The sequence below is a fragment of the Procambarus clarkii genome, chromosome 1, assembly GCF_040958095.1.
Source record: "Procambarus clarkii isolate CNS0578487 chromosome 1, FALCON_Pclarkii_2.0, whole genome shotgun sequence".
Lineage (NCBI taxonomy): Eukaryota > Metazoa > Arthropoda > Malacostraca > Decapoda > Cambaridae > Procambarus > Procambarus clarkii.
The window spans coordinates 36,062,324-36,083,583 of NC_091150.1; the positions used below are offsets into that span (position 1 = coordinate 36,062,324).

Sequence of the window (21,260 nt, forward strand, 5' to 3'; positions counted from 1 at the left end):
GGAATCTGTACACCAGTTGATTGACAGTTGAGAGGCGGGACCAAAGAGCCAAAGCTCAACCCCCGCAAGCACAATTAGGTGAGTACAATTAGGTGAGTACACACACACACACACACACACACATACATACACACACACACACACATACACACACACACACACACACACACACACACACACACACACACACACACACACACGTAGGGGCCTCGTAGCCTGGTGGATAGCGCGCAGGACTCGTAATTCTGTGGCGCGGGTTCGATTCCCGCACGAGGCAGAAACAAATGGGCAAAGTGTCTTTCACCCTAAGTGCCCCTGTTACCTAGCAGTAAATAGGTACCTGGGAGTTAGTCAGCTGTCACGGGCTGCTTCCTGGGGTGTGTGTGTGTGTGTGGTGTGGGGTAAAAAAAAAGTAGTTAGTAAACAGTTGATTGACAGTTGAGAGGCGGGCCGAAAGAGCAAAGCTCAACCCCCGCAAAAACACAACTAGTAAACACAACTAGTAAACACACACACACACACACACACACACACACACACACACACACACACACACACACACACACACACACACACACAATTGCAAGGTAATGAAGATGGATGCTCAGGAATGAGGCCAGACACAAGGCACCATCTGGAAGGGAAGCAACTCCAAGAGTCGGACAAAGAAACAACTCCAGGAGTCGGACAAAGAAGCAACTCCAAGAGTCGGACAAAGAAACAACTCCAGGAGTCGGACAAAGAAGCAACTCCAAGAGTCGGACAAAGAAACAACTCCAAGAGTCGGACAAAGAAGCAACTCCAAGAGTCGGACAAAGAAACAACTCCAAGAGTCGGACAAAGAAACAACTCCAAGAGTCGGACAAAGAAACAACTCCAAGAGTCGGACAAAGAAACAACTCCAAGAGTCGGACAACGAAGCAACTCCAAGAGTCGGACAAAGAAACAACTCCAAGAGTCGGACAAAGAAACAACTCCAAGAGTCGGACAAAGAAACAACTCCAAGAGTCGGACAAAGAAGCAACTCCAAGAGTCGGACAAAGAAACAACTCCAAGAGTCGGACAAAGAAACAACTCCAAGAGTCGGACAAAGAAACAACTCCAAGAGTCGGACAAAGAAGCAACTCCAAGAGTCGGACAAAGAAACAACTCCAAGAGTCGGACAAAGAAGTAACTCCAGGAGTAAGGGAGGACGCGATGATAACAGAATATTGTAATCCTGAAACAGAAAACTACGAAACCTAGAAGCGTATTCTTCAGACAGTCCGCCCGTTCTCTCACATCTCACCTGTCTCATTTTCGACGGAATCGGTTAATCCGATAAAAATGTGACATATTAGTAATAACTAAAGCACCGAAATATTGACGTTTGTACGTAATCCGTACCAATCCAATCCGTAATCCAACCAATTCGTAAAGGATTGGTTGCATGGATTCGTACGTTTATGGTTAGGCAAAACAGTTGTAATTTTTACGGAATGGGGGAATCGGGAGAACACACTGGCTTTCTGGACCAGGACTCACCTCGCAGCATTTACGTAAACATTTACGAAACCGGTACATCTTTCCTCAATTATGGCGATTCTGCTTACATTTATTAAACCGTTTCTGAGCTCCGAAGCACTACGAGGATGTTTATAACAATAATATTTCATAATTAGTTTTCATAATAAATCTAAACAAAGCCTCCATGATTGTTGAAAGATGCACAGGTTTCGTATATTGTTGCGTAAATGCTTGTTGAGTCCTGCGTCAGGTTTGTGCTTGGGAGTCGGCTTTAGAGGGGGAAGGAAGGGGTCAGAGGGAGGGGGGTGTCAGGTCAAGGCCACATCGCCGGCCTGGCAAGACCTATGTCTGGTCTGGGGTCTCAGTGTCTAGCCTTGAAACTCTCTGGACCTTAAATATCATATTCTCAAATTGTCAGCCTATTTGTGTGTGTGGGGCCAAGGAGCTAGGTCTCGCCCACAAGAGGCTAAGGCTAGCTCGCTGTCTACAATAAGACGGGCGATGCTCGTTTGATGGGAGACCATAAGGAGGCCGTCAGCAATTATCCACTCAACTCATTCTTGCTAGAGCAGGCGGGTCACATACATTAAGACTTGACCGCTGGGTTAACGTTAGAAATCAGCACTCTGCAGTGTTAGCTTCTATTATTGCAAGGCTGCAACCAGTGTGGCGATTGCAACGTCTATCCTACAGACTACTCTTCTATCAGTGAAGTGTTGTCGTGCTGTTACATCTCTCTATCTCCCCTTAATAACATTTTTGCAACTGTGCTATTTAACAGATTAAGTAATGTGCGAAAACTTTATTCCTAGATGTGGTTTGAGAGAATTCTGTTAAGGTGCCAGATTTCTGAAAAGTTGATTTTAATGGACTAAGATATTTCTTGGGTGGGATAGAGTGGACAGACCTGGGAATGGGGGATGGGCCGGTCTTGGAGCGAGACGTTAACCTAGCGATGAGTGACGTAACTAAGGATTGTGATGTAGATTCAAAAATATAACTTATTTGCAGACGACGAGTCACAATAACGTGGCTAAAGTAAGTTGACCAGACCACACACTAGAAGGTGAAGGGACCACGACTTTTCGGTCCGTCCTGGACCATTCTCAAGTCGATTGTGAATTACTTATATATTTATTTCAAATTATTCTAAGCAAAGCATAACGGTATATACCATACAAAATGATTAGATCGAATAATAATGTCCCGAAATGGATAACTATGGGTTTGAAAAACCTCATATGTAAAAAGAAAGTTTTGCACAAAAGGACTAAGAATGGGGGAAGGCAAATGTAGAAAAAAGAATTCGTCAAACTTGTCAGACATGTTAAACAAGAAATAAAGAGAGCGAAAAGAAACGATGAAGCTCGTATAGCGGGACAAGCCAAGATAAATATTAAAGTTTTTTCAGTTATATTGAACAAAGATTAAGGGACAGGACAGGTCCATAAAAAACTAAGACAGGTCATATAGCTGATAGTGACTAGGAGATGAGTAGTATTTAAACAAATATATTTGTCTCCATTTACTGAATAATATATTGTTACCTTCAGCCGAAGGTAAAATAGATTAGTGGGTAAGAGGATAGGTTGACTACTTAAGAAGTTACCAGGGAAGATGTTATTAAAGAAATAGAAAAACAAGTCCAACATATCCCCAGGGCCGGACGATGTGTGTTTGCCAGGGCGCTTAAATACAATACAATACAATACAATACAATTTTACAATACAATTTTATACAATACAATTTTATTTAGGTAAGGTACATACATACAATAAATATTTACAAGGATTGTTTGACTTATAGGTAGAGCTAGTACATACAATGCCTAAAGCCACTATTACGCAAAGCGTTTCGGGCGTTTCGGGCAATACCGCAAAGTGGAGCTTGGTGAGTCATTGTCTAGCATATTTAATAAATCATTAGAGTCAGGCAGAGTGCCAGAGTCGTGGGAGGTTGCTAATGTGGTACCAAAATTTCAAGAAAGAAGATAGATCACTTGCGTGGAACTATCGGGGCAATTAGTTTAACATCTATTATAGAAAAATGGCTTGAACCGATAACTGCAAAAGCCATTCGTCTTTATTTTGAAAAACATTGATTAATAAATAATTCACAACATTGTTTTATTAAGGTCCATTCATGTTTGACAAATTTGCTATTGATTTGACAAGTCATTTTATTCAGCATAATTGAGGCAGTTGAAAGTGGAAAAGTTTGTTACGCTGTGTACATTAACTTTTGAAAAGCTTTTGATATTCCACATGAAAGGACATGAAAGATTGGTTAAAAAGATAGAGGCTCACGGTGTTGGCAGCGCTATCTTACATTTTTATTAGTGCATTGTTATAGCAAAACAACAGACAGTGTAAATGAGGTTAAGACAGAGTGGGAAACTGTTGTAAGTGGAGTGCCTCGAGGCTCTGTCCTGGGACCTCTGTTATCTTTAATATACATACACACACACACACACCCACACACACACACACACACACACACACACACACACACACACACATATATATATATATATATATATATATATATATATATATATATATATATATATATATATATATATATATATATATAAATCTAGATTCAGGTTTGAACAGCAATATTTGCAAATTTGCTGATCATACGAAAATCGGGAGGGAAATAAATTCGGAAAAAGACTCTCAAAATCACTTCATGACGATGAAGATAGGGTTCTGAAATGGTCAAAATATTGACAGTTTAATGTTGACAAATGTAATGTAATGATGCTAGGTAATGAAGAGAAGGTCACAGGATATCAGCTGGATGGTGTTGAGATTGCGAAGTCAAATTACGAAAGGGATCTTAGGGGTCATGATTAGTAAGGAAAGAAACTAAAATTCAATGCATAAATGTTCGAAATAAGGCAATTCGAACACTTGGATATATTTCTAAAAAACATTAGTAAAAGAACACCTGGTGTTATTCATCAGCTAAATATTGCTCTTGTTAGGCATAAGATTCAATGAAACTTCAGAAGGCCTATTGGCCCATACGTGGCACCTCCTATTTATATTCACCCAAACTCATTTATATATATATATATATATATATATATATATATATATATATATATATATATATATATATATATATATATATATATATATATATATATATATATATATGTCTAACCTACGCTTGAAACAATCAATGGTTTCACCCACCTATTATGTTTCCCGGTAACAACGTTGTTACCAAACCAATGAATGTTTAATCTGGTCTTTCTTGAAGGATGAGGAGTACTGGCTTGTATAGGGTGTTGTAGAATGTATGGGGGTGAACTTGTATATCCGGGTGCCAGTGTATGGGGTGTGCTGGCATGTATGGGGTGTGGCGGGTGTTGCATTGCGTGTGCTAGCATATACAGGCATCTAACCCCATACATGTAAAAATGCCTGGTGGATGGTTTTGCACATATGGAGTTTGTGCTTGCATGTATGGGGTGCACTAGCATGTATAGGGCGTGCTTGTGTGTATGGAGGGGCAGGGAATGTTAGTATATATGATCGAGGTTTGTTGAAAATACGTCTTTTCCCTAACCCTTATCTTCAATTATGTATGGCGAGTCTTGGTTGGCCCGCGAGTCTTCTATCATGTAAACTATTCTCCACTCCCTGGTAGCAGGGGATATATACTCAGAGTATACCCCGCTTCTCGGTACACACACACCTGTTAAACAAGAGTTCTAGTATTCTACCTACAGTCGTAGGGTTGAATTGGGTAGTTATCAAAGGTAATAGGTTACGTATCTCTAGTAGTTTATGAATGATATCTGATCCTATTCCCAATGATGTTTATAAAGCTGTGTCGTGGGGGCACTGATCTCAGTGGAGACGTAGTTGGAATGTCTTGAATTTTAGTCCTTAAGATGCCTCTGAGACGCTTGTTACAGTGTTCCTTCTTCCTCGTGGTTACTGCCATGACGTCACAGGTTAAACCACTCTCTGTGGTTTATAAACCCCTGGGCCTCTCTGTGGTTTATAAACCCCTGGGCCTCTCTGTTGAGGGTGATGAAGGCGCTCGGTGCGAGGGCTGGAGGCACAGGTAACATGTGCACGTAGTGAGGGTTGGTCTCTATGGTCCATCTTGTCAGGTGACGTCTGGTGCAATATTAGTGTCCTCCTTCCTCTTTTTCTCTTCTCCATTTCTCTTCACACCGACATCGCCCATAACCGTGGGCTCCTCTCCCATCTCTCTCCTTCTCTCTCCCTCCTCCTCTTCCATCCCTCTCCTCCTCCCCCCTCCTCTTCCATCCCTCTCCTCCTCCCCCCCTCCTCTTCCATCCATCTCCTCCCCCCCTCCTCCCCCTCTCCTCCTCTCCTATCCCTCTCCTCTCTCATGTAAGCTGAGACATATTTCTCTCCTCTCAAATGAAATACAGAGCCGCCCCTGCCACCACCTGCCCCGCGCTGAGCCAGCTGCCTGCCATCTGCCGTTTAGGTCGTTAGCACCCATTACCACCACCTTCTTGCTAACGACCCAATTAGATGTCGTTATGAAGGGTCATTTGACTCTGACGAAATTTTATTGGTTGGCGGGCGAATTGATCACAGGGGTTGTTAGGCGGGGGTGTGGTGGTTTTGTGGTGAGCGGAGAGGGGGGGGGGAGCTGGGGGAGAGGGGGGGGGGAGAGGGAGAGGGGGAGAGGGGGAGGGGGAGAGGGGGAGAGGGGGAGAGGGGGAGAGGGGGAGGGGACTTGGGGAGGTTTCGAGTGAAAAATAAATCCCAGCAAGAATTATCAAAATGTTTTTACTGACTTGAATCTCTTAGTTGTCTTATCTTGGTTGTTAATATGCTGCCCCCCGTCACTGCTGCCCCCGTCACTGTTAGCCCCGTCACTGCTGCCCCCGTCACTGTTAGCCCCGTCACTGCTGCCATCCAGTCACTGCTGCCTCTGTCACTGTTAGCCCCGTCACTGTTACCCCCGTCACTGCTGCCCCCGTCACTGTTAGCCCCGTCACTGTTACCCCCGTCACTGCTGCCCCCGTCACTGCTGCCCCCGTCACTGCTGCCCCCCGTCACTGCTGCCCCCGTCACTGCTGCCACCGTCACTGCTGCCCCCCGTCACTGCTGCCCCCGTCACTGCTGTCCCCGTCACTGCTGCCCCCGTCACTGCTGCCCCCATCACTGCTGCCACCGTCACTGCTGCCTCCGTCACTGCTGCCCCCATCACTGCTGCCCCCATCACTGCTGCCCCCTCACTGCGGCCCCCGTCACTGCTGCCCCCGTCACTGCTGCCCCCGTCACTGCTGCCCCCCGTCACTGCTGCCCCCGTCACTGCTGCCCCCGTCACTGTTAGCCCCGTCACTGCTGCCCCCGTCACTGCTGCCCCCCGTCACTGTTAGCCCCGTCACTGCTGCCCCCGTCACTGCTACCTGTCACGAAGTCTGACAAAGGAGCACACTCCACGCTGCCTGCCTCGTATGGGCCAATATATATATATATATATATATATATATATATATATATATATATATATATATATATATATATATATATATATATATATATATATATATATATATATATATATATATATATACCTTCTGCAGTTTCCTCAATTCTTACCGTAAAGAGCTCTTTTTTACACCTATAAGGTAACCTCTTTTCCATCCTGAGGAACGGCCAGGCGTATGGGATGGGCAGCTTGTACCCTTCCCTTACTGATCACGACAGGTAGACTGCTAATATGTCCAACAGGTTGAATAAACTAGTACTGTTCAACAGTTAGGCAGAGGAAGATGGAGAATGAGAAGGGGTAAGTCTGTGAGAGGATAAATTAATTCGAAGAGTAGGCAGGAGGAGGGGTAGGAAGAGGAGGAGGAGGGGGAGGAGGAGGGGAATGGTAGGGAGAGAGAGAAGACGAACGAGAGAGGAAGTGATTTACACACACACACACATACACACACATATACAGACACTAACTACATATACTTACACCACCCAAACACACACACACATGTTCCCTTCACTTACATCGACACCCTTCCACACACACACACACACACACGCACACCTGTCGTCCTCACACACTGATATCACAAACACTCACAGACACCGCCCACACACACATACTGCTATCCACCAACCCCCCAAAAACACAGTCCCCCACAAATATACACCCCCAGACACCCTCCCCCCCACACACACATACACCTTCACAAACACACACACACTCACAAAAACACCCCCACAAACACACTCACAAAAACACCCCCACAAACACACACATACAAATACACCCCCACAAACACACAAACACCCCCACAAACACACAAACACCCCCACAAACACACAAACACCCCCACAAACACACAAACACCCCCACAAACACACAAACACCCCCACAAACACACAAACACCCCCACAAACACCCCCACAAACACACAAACACCCCCACAAACACACAAACACCCCCACAAACACACAAACACCCCCCACAAACACACAAACAACACCGAACACACAAACACCCCCACAAACACACAAACACCCCCACAAACACACAAACACCCCCACAAACACACAAACACCCCCACAAACACACAAACCAGCCAGCATTCCCACAAACAACACCGAACAGTTCCCCAACATACTTCACAGAATTAAAACTGTTTATTTGATAATTGGTAATCTTGGATATTCAACAGGGGTAATTAAACACAATAATCACATTAACTGCCATGATTTGCCCCATCATCATCATCATCACCATCACCACCATCATTTTTTCCCTGTGTGCTTCATCACCATTGCATCCTGGAGACCATCACCATCATTTCTACATGCTGCCTTTGTCACCATGCGACTGATCTTCCCTCCCATCTCAAAGGAGGTATAGTATGGTGACGTAGTTATATGTAAGCTTGTATGGTGTTATATGTTATGAGTTATATGTTATATGAGTTATATATCATGAGTTATATGTTATGTTGTAAGCTTGGGAGGACAATTGCTAAAAAACAAACAAAAAATATTACCCTAAACCCGCAAGTTAGAAGTATAGAAACTTTAGACACACAGCCAGGGTTCAAGTCCCCTGGTGGATGTTGTGTCTAAGGTTTCTATACTTCTAACTTGCGGGTTTAGGCAAGTGTGTGCATTAACCTTGGACCACGTGTTTTCCCATATAACAGGGCGTGATAGCAAACGTCAATGGCCCCTCACTATACCATTGCCTGGAGAGGATGTGTTGCCTGGGAGTTAAATACCCCAGAATTCCCTTCTCCCACCACCCGGTCGGTCGGCCGAGCAGACAGCACGCTGGACTTGTGATCCTGTGGTCCTGGGTTCGATCCCAGGCGCCGGCGAGAAACAATGGGCAGAGTTTCTTTCACCCTATGCTCCTGTTACCTGGCAGTAAAATAGGTACCTGGGTGTTAGTCAGCTGTCAGGGCTGCTTCCTGGGGGTGGAGGCCTGGTCGAGGACTGGGGCAGCGGGGACACTAAAAAGCCCCGAAATCATCTCAAGATAACTCAAGATAACCACCCCATTACTACCCTCTTCTTTTCCCTCCAGTCCCAACATCTCCCTCTTCCCCATCTTCCCTCCCTCTCTCTCTCTTTCTCCCTCCCTCTTCTCCTCCAATCACTCTCCCTCCTTTTTCCAATTGTTCTCCCTCTTTTCCTTCCCATTTCCTCCATCTTCCCCCTTCTCCCCCAGTTTTCCCCTAGTACCCACCCTGCCTCCTCTCTTCCCTCTCCCTACCATCTCCCCTCCAATCACGAACAGATAGACATTAAATTTATATATAAAGTAAAAGACGAACATGCGCGGGTAAACGGAGGGAGTAACTTAACAATTCTACGTACAATACATGCCCAATTTCATCCCAATTTCCTTTTGATAGGTCGGGAAAATCGCTCAGGGGGTTTACAGGCTATTTTTCTAAAAGCATTTAACTCAGGCCAACCCCATTCAACCTATGAACGTACCGTCCCTCAGACCATTCCCCCTTCAAATTTGAGTGAGGCTACCCCCTAGTGTCTGGCCTAAACTATGCACAAACAGACATTCACTCGTATAGTATAGATACATGTCTCACCCATGTACTGTACATGCAGATATCTGCCAATAGAACCAAAACATCTAACCAAACCTACCTCTAGGCCTAACTACAGACATTATTCAAATATATAATGAACAAATCCAGAAGGGCCGTGACGAGGATTCTGGGATCCAGTGTCTGGGATGCTCCTGGACGCAGGTTCGAATCGTCGTCACGGCCCTTGTGGATTTGTTCATTTGATGCGCCACGTTAGTGTGATCTCTGTGTGTACTAATATATAATATTTTATAACGAAATAAATACTAGTTTTATTACTGATTTCGTTAAAATTGCTCAGCTCGTCTGGCAGACGGTCGGTTGCCGCTTGGACGAGCATAACCTGAGGATGGGTTGGGGTCGGGTGGCACTCAGACAAGCGTAGCCTCACAATGGATCGTACTGAATATAAATGTTTGCTAAGACCTCACAGACCGCCATTTATTGGGACAGGTTCATCATTATTTTTCTGACCAAGAAAATGCGTTTGGTCACAACCGAAAGGTCTCGGGGTTCGATTCCCGTGGCATAACGGAAACGTTTGGGCACATTTTCTTACATTGGTATGTTTAGGAAAATCCAAACTGTTCACTTATAGCAGGAATAAGGTCCTTGGGAGCTAGGCAACTGTTGTGCGCTGCATCTTGCAGAATAAGAGTATAATTGGCCTAGAGGGACCTCGATAAATCAGTTACACCATGTAACTATAATGGATATATCCCCCGAGTATATCTTATAACTCCAAACATATCTTCATACGCGTGTTAAGGCGTCAGTCAAATTCATTAAAACTGACTTCCTGAAAGGATTTTTATGCAAATGCCTTTAGCACTATTAAATTGTTGAGGCCTACAATACAGAATGAGATCACCCTGGGAGTTGGGTTCAACACGACACACACACACACACACGTACACACACACAATTGATGATGCAAACACACACAATTGATGATGTACACACACACAATTGATGATGCAAAAATTATGAGAAGAATCAAGACGGATGAAGATAGACAGAGACTACAGGATGACCTGGATAAACTGGAGGAATGGTCTAGAAAATGGCTGCTGAAGTTCAACTCTGGAAAGTGTAAGGTGATGAAATTAGGCGAAGGGAGCAGGAGGCTGAACACAAGGTATCATCTGGGAGGGGAAATCCTGCAAGAATCAAATAGAGAGAAGGATCTGGGGGTTGATATCACACCGAACCTGTCCCCAGAGGCCCACATCAAAAGAATATCATCAGCGGCATATGCTAGACTGGCCAACATAAGAACTGCCTTCAGAAACTTGTGTAAGGAATCTTTCAGAACCCTGTATACCACTTATGTAAGACCAATCCTGGAGTATGCAGCTCCAGCCTGGAGTCCATACCTAGTTAAACACAAGACAAAGTTAGAGAAGATTCAGCGGTATGCCACCAGGCTCGTCCCGGAACTGAGAGGATTGAGCTACGAGGAAAGGCTAAAGGAGCTGAACCTCACATCCCTGGAAAACAGAAGAGTAAGGGGAGACATGATAACCACCTACAAAATTCTCAGGGGAATTGACAGGGTGGACAAAGACAAACTCTTCAGCACGGGTGGGACACGAACAAGGGGACACAGGTGGAAACTTAGTACCCAGATGAGCCACAGAGACGTTAGAAAGAATTTTTTTCAGTGTCAGAGTAGTTAATAAATGGAATGCACTAGGAAGTGATGTGGTGGAGGCTGACTCCATACACAGTTTCAAATGTAGGTATGATAGAGCCCAGTAGGCTCAGGAATCTGTACACCAGTTGATTGACAGTTGAGAGGCGGGACCAAAGAGCCAAAGCTCAACCCCCGCAAGCACAATTAGGTGAGTACAATTAGGTGAGTACACACACACACACACACACACACACACACACACACACACACACACACACACACACACACACACACACACACACACACACACACACACACACGTACACACACACACACACACACACACACACACACACACACACACACACACACACACACACACACACACACACACACACACACACACACACACACGTACACACACACACACACACACACACACACACACACACACACACACACACGTACACACACACACACACACACACACACACACACACACACACACACACACACACACACACACACACACACACACACACACACACACACACACACACACACACACACACACACACACACACACACACACACACACACACACACACACACACGTACACACACACACACACACTCACACACACACACACACACACACACACACACACACACACACACACACACTCACACACACACACACACACACACACACACACACACACACACACACACACACACACACACACACACACTCACTTACACACACACACACACACACACACACACACACACACACACACACACACACACACACACACACACACACACACACACACACACACATACACACTCATATTGACAGGAGAGACTTACACAGACGGAACCTGTTTGGTCATATACCCCGCTCTCTCCCTCCCCACCGCTTGTAAATTATCTCACATATACTTAGATATCGGTAATATTTACCGATATCTAGTCTGTGAGGATAACTGAGGCTGCTGGGAGCATGGCTTGATGCTCCTCTGTCTGGCATGACGGCAGAGGCCTACTTGCCTGTGATTGGTTACATTTCAACTGACATAGAATTTGAGTATAACATATATGCTATACGAGGCCTAGGATGATTTGAGTTTGATTTTTATATATATTTTTCCTTACTCTATAAAATGAAAGGTACTAAATTTTCTACTTTCTATTTGTCTATTACGTCGATATTTGTACCATCGTTCACGTAGTTACGAAAGTAATATCGTATCAGGAGAATGGGTTGAAATATCACCGGAGTAAATTTGTAAATATCACACTAGTTAATTTGTAAATATCACACTAGTTAATTTGTAAATATCATACTAGTAAATTTGTAAATATCTGAGTAGTACATTTGTAAATATTATGTTAGTATATTTGTAAATATCACAGTAGTACATTTGTAAATATCTCACTAGCACCTTTGTAAATATGATGCACACACATGGTATACTTTCGTCACAGTATCAAGAGCAACTTGAACACACACACACACGCCTGTGGGCGACGTATTTACACGCCTGTGGGGCGACATATTTACACGCCTGTGGGCGACGTATTTACACGCCTGTGGGGCGACATATTTACACGCCTGTGGGGCGACGTATTTACACGCCTGTGGGGCGACATATTTACACGCCTGTGGGGCGACGTATTTACACGCCTGTGGGGCGACATATTTACACGCCTGTGGGGCGACGTATTTACACGCCTGTGGGGCGACATATTTACACGCCTGTGGGGCGACATATTTACACGCCTGTGGGGCGACATATTTACACGCCTGTGGGGCGACATATTTACACGCCTGTGGGGCGACATATTTACACGCCTGTGGGGCGACGTATTTACACGCCTGTGGGGCGACATATTTACACGCCTGTGGGGCGACATATTTACACGCCTGTGGGGCGACATATTTACACGCCTGTGGGGCGACATATTTACACGCCTGTGGGGCGACATATTTACACGCCTGTGGGGCGACATATTTACACGCCTGTGGGGCGACATATTTACACGCCTGTGGGCGACATATGACTGTAGATAATTGTAAGGCAATTTTTAGACCAGTGATTAAGAACTATCAGTCTATGACAACAGTCTGAGTAGCTCAAGGCTCTCCCACCTTACACGGTGCTTGCCAAACTTGTCGGGGGTCAAATTAGAGAATTTTGGCATTATTGGAGGGGGTACCTGTAACGTTTGGTGGGGGGGGGGGGGAGGGTAGGAGTGGTTTGGAGTGGTGGGGGGGAGGGGGGGGGGGTGAAGGAGGAGGTTGGGGGGTTGGAGGAAAGAGAGTAGCTGTTGGAGAGATGTGGTGGAGGAAGGGTGGTTGTTGTTGTTGGGGGGGGGGGGGGGGAGAGAGGCTGTAGAGGTCATCACTACACCACAAACATCCTCTCTTTCACCCTCTTCAACACATCCTCCAACACTCCTACTCCATCAACACCATTCTTCTCCTATTCACCGCCTCCCCCCCCTTCAATAATCACCCTTCACCAACAGTACATCCCAACACCAACTTTCCGCCACCATTCTTCCCCCCCAACAATCACCTTTACCCCATCACTCCTTCAGCACTCACTCCCCCTTACCTCCACCACTCTCCCTCCAACAACCACCTTCATACACCATTTCTCCAACAATAAGGGGTTCCCTCACCAATGGTAGATGATGAAGAGTGGGGATTAGAGCAGGATATATGAGGGACTAGGAGATTATGAGGAATTATAGGGATTACTTTATGGAGCCTCTCTCTCTCTCTCTCTCTCTCTCTCTCTCTCTCTCTCTCTCTCTCTCTCTCTCTCTCTCTCTCTCTCTCTCTCTCTCTCTCTCCCTCCCTCTCCCTCTCTCTCTCTCTCTCTCTCTCTCTCTCTCTCTCTCTCTCTCTCTCCCTCTCTCTCTCTCTCTCTCTCTCTCTCTCTCTCTCTCTCTCTCTCTCTCTCTCTCTCTCTCTCTCTCTCTCTCACTCTCTCACTCTAACTCTCACTTTCTCTCTCACTCACTCCCTTCCCTTCCCCCCCCTCTCTCTCTCTCTCCCCTTACTGTCATTATATACTTTACAATATTTGTGATAAACTGAGAGAGAGACACAGAGAGAGAGAAGGGAAGGAAACTATCAGGAGAAAGCGCCAAGTAATTCCGAATATATAGCACCTAGAAGGGATCAGGATAAGGATTAGGGATGGGACGGGGGGAAGGAATGGCGCCCAACCATTTGGACGGTCGGGGATTGAACGCCGATCTGCATGAAGCGAGACCGTCGCTCTACCGTCCAGTCCAAGTGGTTAGAGAGAGGAGAGAGAGGGGGAGAGAGAGAGAGAGAGAGAGAGAGAGAGAGAGAGAGAGAGAGAGAGAGAGAGAGAGAGAGAGAGAGAGAGAGAGAGAGAGAGAGAGAGAGAGAGAGAGACAGAGAGAGAGAGAGAGAGAGAGAGAGAGAGAGAGAGAGAGAGAGAGAGAGAGAGAGAGAGAGAGAGAGAGAGAGAGAGAGAGAGAGACAGAGAGAGAGAGAGAGAGAGAGAGAGAGAGAGAGAGAGACAGAGAGAGAGAGAGAGAGAGAGAGAGAGAGAGAGAGAGAGAGAGAGAGAGAGAGAGAGAGAGAGAGAGAGAGAGAGAGAGAGAGAGAGAGAGAGAGAGAGAGAGAGAGAGACTTTTTTAATTATAAAAATAAACTTAAAGCAGAAACCAGTCATTAATGACAAAGTTATAATATTAATAAAGCAAAATGTCAATTAATTAATAAAAATATAGAATTAAAAATATATAAATATAAAATAAAAAGAAAATGATAAGCAATTAAAAAAAATAACAAATAAAAAAAAAGTGAGTGAGAGAGAGAGAGTGAGTGAGTGAGTGTGCACACACGCGAGTGCGTCCAGTGTAAAACATCACTCTTTGAGTGTAAATGTAAATACATCGCTAAGCATTAATGATGACGGACAAATTATATACATTATTCAATGATTAAAAAATACTTTCAGATACAGGAAGTTTTTAACTGGTTTGTGACAAACAAACTTCATCTAGTTCTCATGTAACCAGCGGTACAGAGGTAATAGTTAGTGAACATCATCACGTAGTTCATATTACAGGAACATCAGATATCGTCTGTATATAACGAACTCCATGGAGGTAGTATTTAACGATCATTAAGGAAGCTCTAATTAACGATCACCAGCGAGATTGAATTTAACGAAGGCTACTAAGCTTGAATTTAACTAACATCATGGAGTTTATATCCGAGATTTATATTAAATATTTACCCATGAAAGAAAGTTAAAAAAAAAAGAAGGCAGTGCTGGAAAACTTCGACGGGGAAAAAAAGTGCCGCAGTGAAAAACAGCGCCGGTGGAAAAAAAAAACTTTTTGCATGGAAAACCTGTGGCGGTTAAACGCTAAAGTGGTTTAAGAACTGCAGTGGTTAAAAAAAAAAAAAGCATTGAAAAAAAACCCCGCCAATGTAAAAGTCGGTCGGTAATTTACTCTCGCGAACTAAAGTTACCTCCAAACTTAACGCATTTTTTTTATCTTAACATATCTAATATTTAGCTTATAGATATATATTAAATTACACCCCAATGGCAAAAGTTGTCTATAACTAAACTTTTTTAAAACAGTATTGGAGTTTGAACCATTCGTTACTCACTTCCCTAATAATTATTAATTTAAGGTAAAAGTACTTTAATTAAACTTCACCTCTTCCCCGTACTGCAACACGAATTTAATTTCCCCCCCCCTTGCAACTCAGGATGCAACACTGCGATCCAATATCACGTTTTAATCAACCCGTTCATCCTTATCTCCTGCTAGCTTCCCCTTCACAATCTCAAAGACCTCAAATAAAAATAGGATGCCTTCCACCTTCGTAAAATAAAAAAGCACATATCCTAGTTACTTAATAAGTCGATAAATGGTGAAAATAGGGATGATCCCCCCCTCTATATGGGGTGGGAGGAGGGAGGTTGGAAGGGAGATGTTGGGATGAGAAGCCCTCTAAGCCTCCACCAGAGATGAAGAGATGCTGCACGTCCTGGATCTTCGGGGAAACATTAAGCTCTCCTGCCTCTTGTTTCCTCTCTAAATGCCCAATCTTCGATTCCAATTATCGGATTCGTTTCACATTGTGATTGGATGAATGAATTTCGGCACAGGCGGGCGTATTTTGTTGAGTAATTATGCTCGTTAATTTAAATGGAATGACTTGTATGTGACGTAATCTCTCTAAACATCAGCTGGTAATTTGGGTGCCAACTAGTTTTTTGATGAATTTGCCTGACATCATCCAACCGGAAATTTAACAACGAGATTGGCTAGTGGCTAATTATAATTGCTTTGTTTCATCGGGTGAATGTTCGTATATATATATACTCATTGAGCGCTCCTCATAAATATATGTATTTATGAGACATTTGCATATATGTATACATAGTTATATATAATTATAGAGATGCTTGGTAGGGTTCAGTTTGAACGTCTCCAGTCTCAATGCTTTTGGTCTGTGTCTGTCTGTCTGTCTGTCTGTCTGTCTGTCTGTCTGTCTGTCTGTCTGTCTGTCTGTCTGTCTGTCTGTCTGTCTGTCTGTGCATGATTGCTGCAACCACAGACTAGACAACCAGACAAGCTTTTAACTTTCGATATCTACTCTTTGGCACACACACACACACACACACACACACACACACACACACACACACACACACACACACACACACACACACACACACACACACACACACACGCAAAGTTGATGAGAAGAGTTGTGACAGATGAGGATTGCAGGATCCTCCAAGAGGACCTGAACAGGTTGCAGAGATGGTCAGAGAAATGGCTACTGGAATTCAACACGAGCAAATGTAAAGTTATGGAAATGGGACTAGGAGATAGGAGACCAAAGGGACAGTACACAATGAAGGGGAACAGCCTACCTGTAACGACGCGTGAAAGAGACCTGGGGGTGGACGTAACACCTAATCTATCTCCTGAGGCACATATAAATAGGATAACGACAGCAGCGTACTCTACACTGGCAAAAGTTAGAACATCATTCAGAAACCTAAGTAAGGAGGCATTTAGGGCGCTTTACACTGCCTACGTAAGGCCAGTCTTAGAGTATGCCGCCTCATCATGGAGTCCCCATCTGAAGAAACATATAATGAAACTGAAAAAGGTTCAGAGGTTTGCAACGAGACTCGTCCCAGAGCTACGAGGGATGGGGTATGAGGAGAGCCTGAGGGAACTGTGCCTTACGACACTAGAAAGAAGAAGGGAGAGGGGGGACATGATAGGAACGTATAAGATACTCAGAGGGATTGACAGAGTGGACATAGACGAAATGTTCACACGGAATAGTAACAGAACGAGGGGACATGGATGGAAGCTTGAAACTCAGATGAGTCACAGAGATGTTAGGAAGTTTTCTTTTAGCGTGAGAGTAGTGGGAAAATGGAATGCACTTCAGGAACAGGTTGTGGAAGCAAATGCTATTCATAATTTTAAAACCAGGTATGATAGGGAAATGGGAGAAGAGTCATTGCTGTAAACAACCGATGCTCGAAAGGCGGGATCCAAGAGTCAATGCTCGATCCTGCAGACACAACTAGGTGAGTACAACTAGGTGAGTACACACACACACACACACACACACACACACACACACACACACACACACACACACACACACACACACACACACACACATGATGGGAGGAAGATTGTGATCATGGTAATCTACAATCCCCCACCAAACAGTAGAAGACCCAGGCAGGAGTATGATGACAACAACAAAGCATGTATTGATGAACTGCAGAAGGCAGCAACACTAGCCCACAGAATGAGAGCGAAGCTGCTGATCATGGGGGACCTAAATCATGGAGAGATAAATTGGGAATCAAGGAATCCCCATGGAGGGGATGAAACGTGGGGAGCAAAATTAGTAGATGTTATAGACAGGAATTTCCTGACACAACATGTGAAGGAAGACACAAGGGAAAGAGGAGGAGATGCACCGAGCCTATTAGACCTGATTTTCACCCAGAACGTAGAAGATATCGAGAATTTAGAGCATGAAATACCTCTAGGGGCCAGTGACCATTGTGTCCTAGTCTTTGACTACATGATGGAATTCAAAATTATGACCATGGGACAAGAGATCTGGGAAAGGAGAGCTGACTACAGGAAAGGGGACTATATGAGGATAAGGTACTATCTGGGTGAAGTGCAGTGGGAGGAAGAAATTAGAGGAAAAACAGTCCAAGATATGATGGACCTAGTCATACAGAAATGCCAGGAGGCCGAAGAGAGATTTATACCAACGGTAAAGGGAAAAAATAAGAAGGAATATAATAACCCATGGTTTAATAGACAGTGTCAGGAAGCAAAAATGGCCAGCAGGCGGGAGTGGAGGAAGTACAGAAGACAAAGAACAGAGGACAACAGAAGCAGATACAACAGAGCTAGGAACGATTACATTAACATAAGACGAACATCGGAAAGGGACTATGAGAACGATATTGCAATCAAAGCGAAAAAACAACCTAAGTTACTACACAGTCATATAAGAAGAAAAATGTCGGTGAACGACCAAGTGACAAGACTAAGGAAGACAGAGGGGGCATATACTGAAAGTGACAAGGAAATCTGCGAGGCACTGAATGCCAGTTTCCATGGAGTGTTCACTACCGAGCCTGAGCAGCTCCCATTGTTGGAAGGGGTTACCCTAGATGAAAGACTATCAGATATAGAGGTGACAGCAGAGGAGGTAATGAAACAGTTGACAACTCTAGATGCAACTAAAGCAGTTGGACCAGACAAAGTATCACCGTGGATACTAAAAGAAGCAGCACAGGCCCTCAGCGTGCCTCTGGCAATGATCTTTAATGAGTCACTTATGTCAGGAGAATTGCCCAGTTGCTGGAAGAAGGCAAATGTCGTGCCGATCTTCAAGAAAGGAGATAGGGAGGAGGCACTTAACTACAGACCTGTATCACTGACAAGCATCCCCTGTAAAATACTGGAAAGAATAATTAGGCTACGACTGGTTGCACAACTGGAGAACATTAGGTTTGTGAACAAACATCAACATGGGTTCTGGACAGGGAAATCGTGCCTAACAAACCTTCTGGAATTCTATGATAAAATAACGAGGATAAGACAGGACAGAGATGGTTGGGCAGACTGCATATTTCTGGACTGCCAAAAAGTCTTTGATACAGTACCGCACATGAGACTGCTGTTCAAGCTCGAGAGGCAGGCGGGGGTGGGGGGAAAGGTCCTAGAATGGATAAGGAACTACCTAACAGGAAGGAGCCAAAGAGTTACGGTAAGGGGCGAGAAGTCGGACTGGCGAACAGTAACAAGTGGAGTACCACAAGGATCGGTGCTGGGACCAATTCTATTTCTTGTATATGTTAACGACATGTTTACAGGCGTAGAGTCCTACATGTCGATGTTTGCGGATGATGCAAAGTTGATGAGAAGAGTTGTGACAGATGAGGATTGCAGGATCCTCCAAGAGGACCTGAACAGATTGCAGAGATGGTCAGAGAAATGGCTACTAGAATTCAACACGAGCAAATGTAAAGTTATGGAAATGGGACTAGGAGATAGGAGACCAAAGGGACAGTACACAATGAAGGGGAACAGCCTACCTGTAACGACGCGTGAAAGAGACCTGGGGGTGGACGTAACACCTAATCTATCTCCTGAGGCACATATTAATAGGATAACGACAGCAGCGTACTCTACACTGGCAAAAGTTAGAACATCATTCAGAAACCTAAGTAAGGAGGCATTTAGGGCGCTTTACACTGCCTACGTAAGGCCAGTCTTAGAGTATGCCGCCTCATCATGGAGTCCCCATCTGAAGAAGCATATAATGAAACTGGAAAAGGTTCAGAGGTTTGCAACGAGACTCGTCCCAGAGCTACGAGGGATGGGGTATGAAGAGCGCCTGAGGGAACTGTGCCTTACGACACTAGAAAGAAGAAGGGAGAGGGGGGACATGATAGGAACGTATAAGATACTCAGAGGAATTGACAGAGTGGACATAGACGAAATGTTCACACGGAATAGTAACAGAACGAGAGGACATGGATGGAAGCTTGAAACTCAGATGAGTCACAGAGATGTAAGGAAGTTTTCTTTTAGCGTGAGAGTAGTGGGGAAATGGAATGCACTTCAGGAACAGGTTGTGGAAGCAAATACTATTCATAATTTTAAAACCAGGTATGATAGGGAAATGGGACAGGAGTCATTGCTGTAAACAACCGATGCTCGAAAGGCGGGATCCAAGAGTCAATGCTCGATCCTGCAAGCACATATAGGTGAGTACATATAGGTGAGTACACACACACACACACACACCACTGCTCTCCACATCCCTCACCTTCCCTCCCTCCCTCCCTCACCACTTCTTCTCCCTCACCTATTCCTCTCTCCCCCTTCTCCCAAGTCCTCTTTACACCTCACCTCCTCCCCCTCACCTACTTCCCTCATCTTGCCTCCAGTACCATATTCTACTATACACCAAATCATGTATCGAATTTCACACACCTGGATTTTGGGAAGGATTTAGGATATTTGTAAGTTTGTATATCTCTTTTTAACTAGGAGAGAGAGAGAGAGAGAGAGAGAGAGAGAGAGAGAGAGAGAGAGAGAGAGAGAGAGAGAGAGAGAGAGAGAGAGAGAGAGAGAGAGAGAGAGAGAGAGAGAGAGAGTGTTGCCAGTTATCCATTTACCCGCCCCAATAAACATACAAAAGCGCGTGGCTGCATATTTGAGTGTGGGATCAAAGGAACGTTCTCTATTGGTTCATGTCCCATTTTCTTTCATTTCTACCATCAGCTGATCAGCTCAACAGGAAGGATCGACCTTTCAATTCATGTTGATATATATATATATATATATATATATATATATATATATATATATATATATATATATATATATATGTTGTTGAATATGACCAAAAGGGTAAGATAAATAATTCTAACACGAATCTTCTCAAT

General features: G+C 44.4%; 1 protein-coding gene across 1 annotated transcript; it reads left to right on the forward strand.

Annotated features, from left to right (window-relative positions):
* The first annotated feature begins 600 nt into the window (after positions 1-600).
* LOC138363018 (serine/arginine-rich splicing factor 4-like) lies at positions 601-1,245 on the forward strand. The gene has a single exon (XM_069321769.1). The coding sequence runs from the start codon at positions 601-603 to the stop codon at positions 1,243-1,245; it is 645 nt and encodes a 214-aa protein (XP_069177870.1).
* Positions 1,246-21,260: the final 20,015 nt, after the last annotated feature.

Coding starts and splice junctions, on each gene's coding strand:
- LOC138363018 (XM_069321769.1), top strand. CDS start 601: ATGCTCAGGAATGAGGCCAGACACAAGGCACCATCTGGAAGGGAAGCA.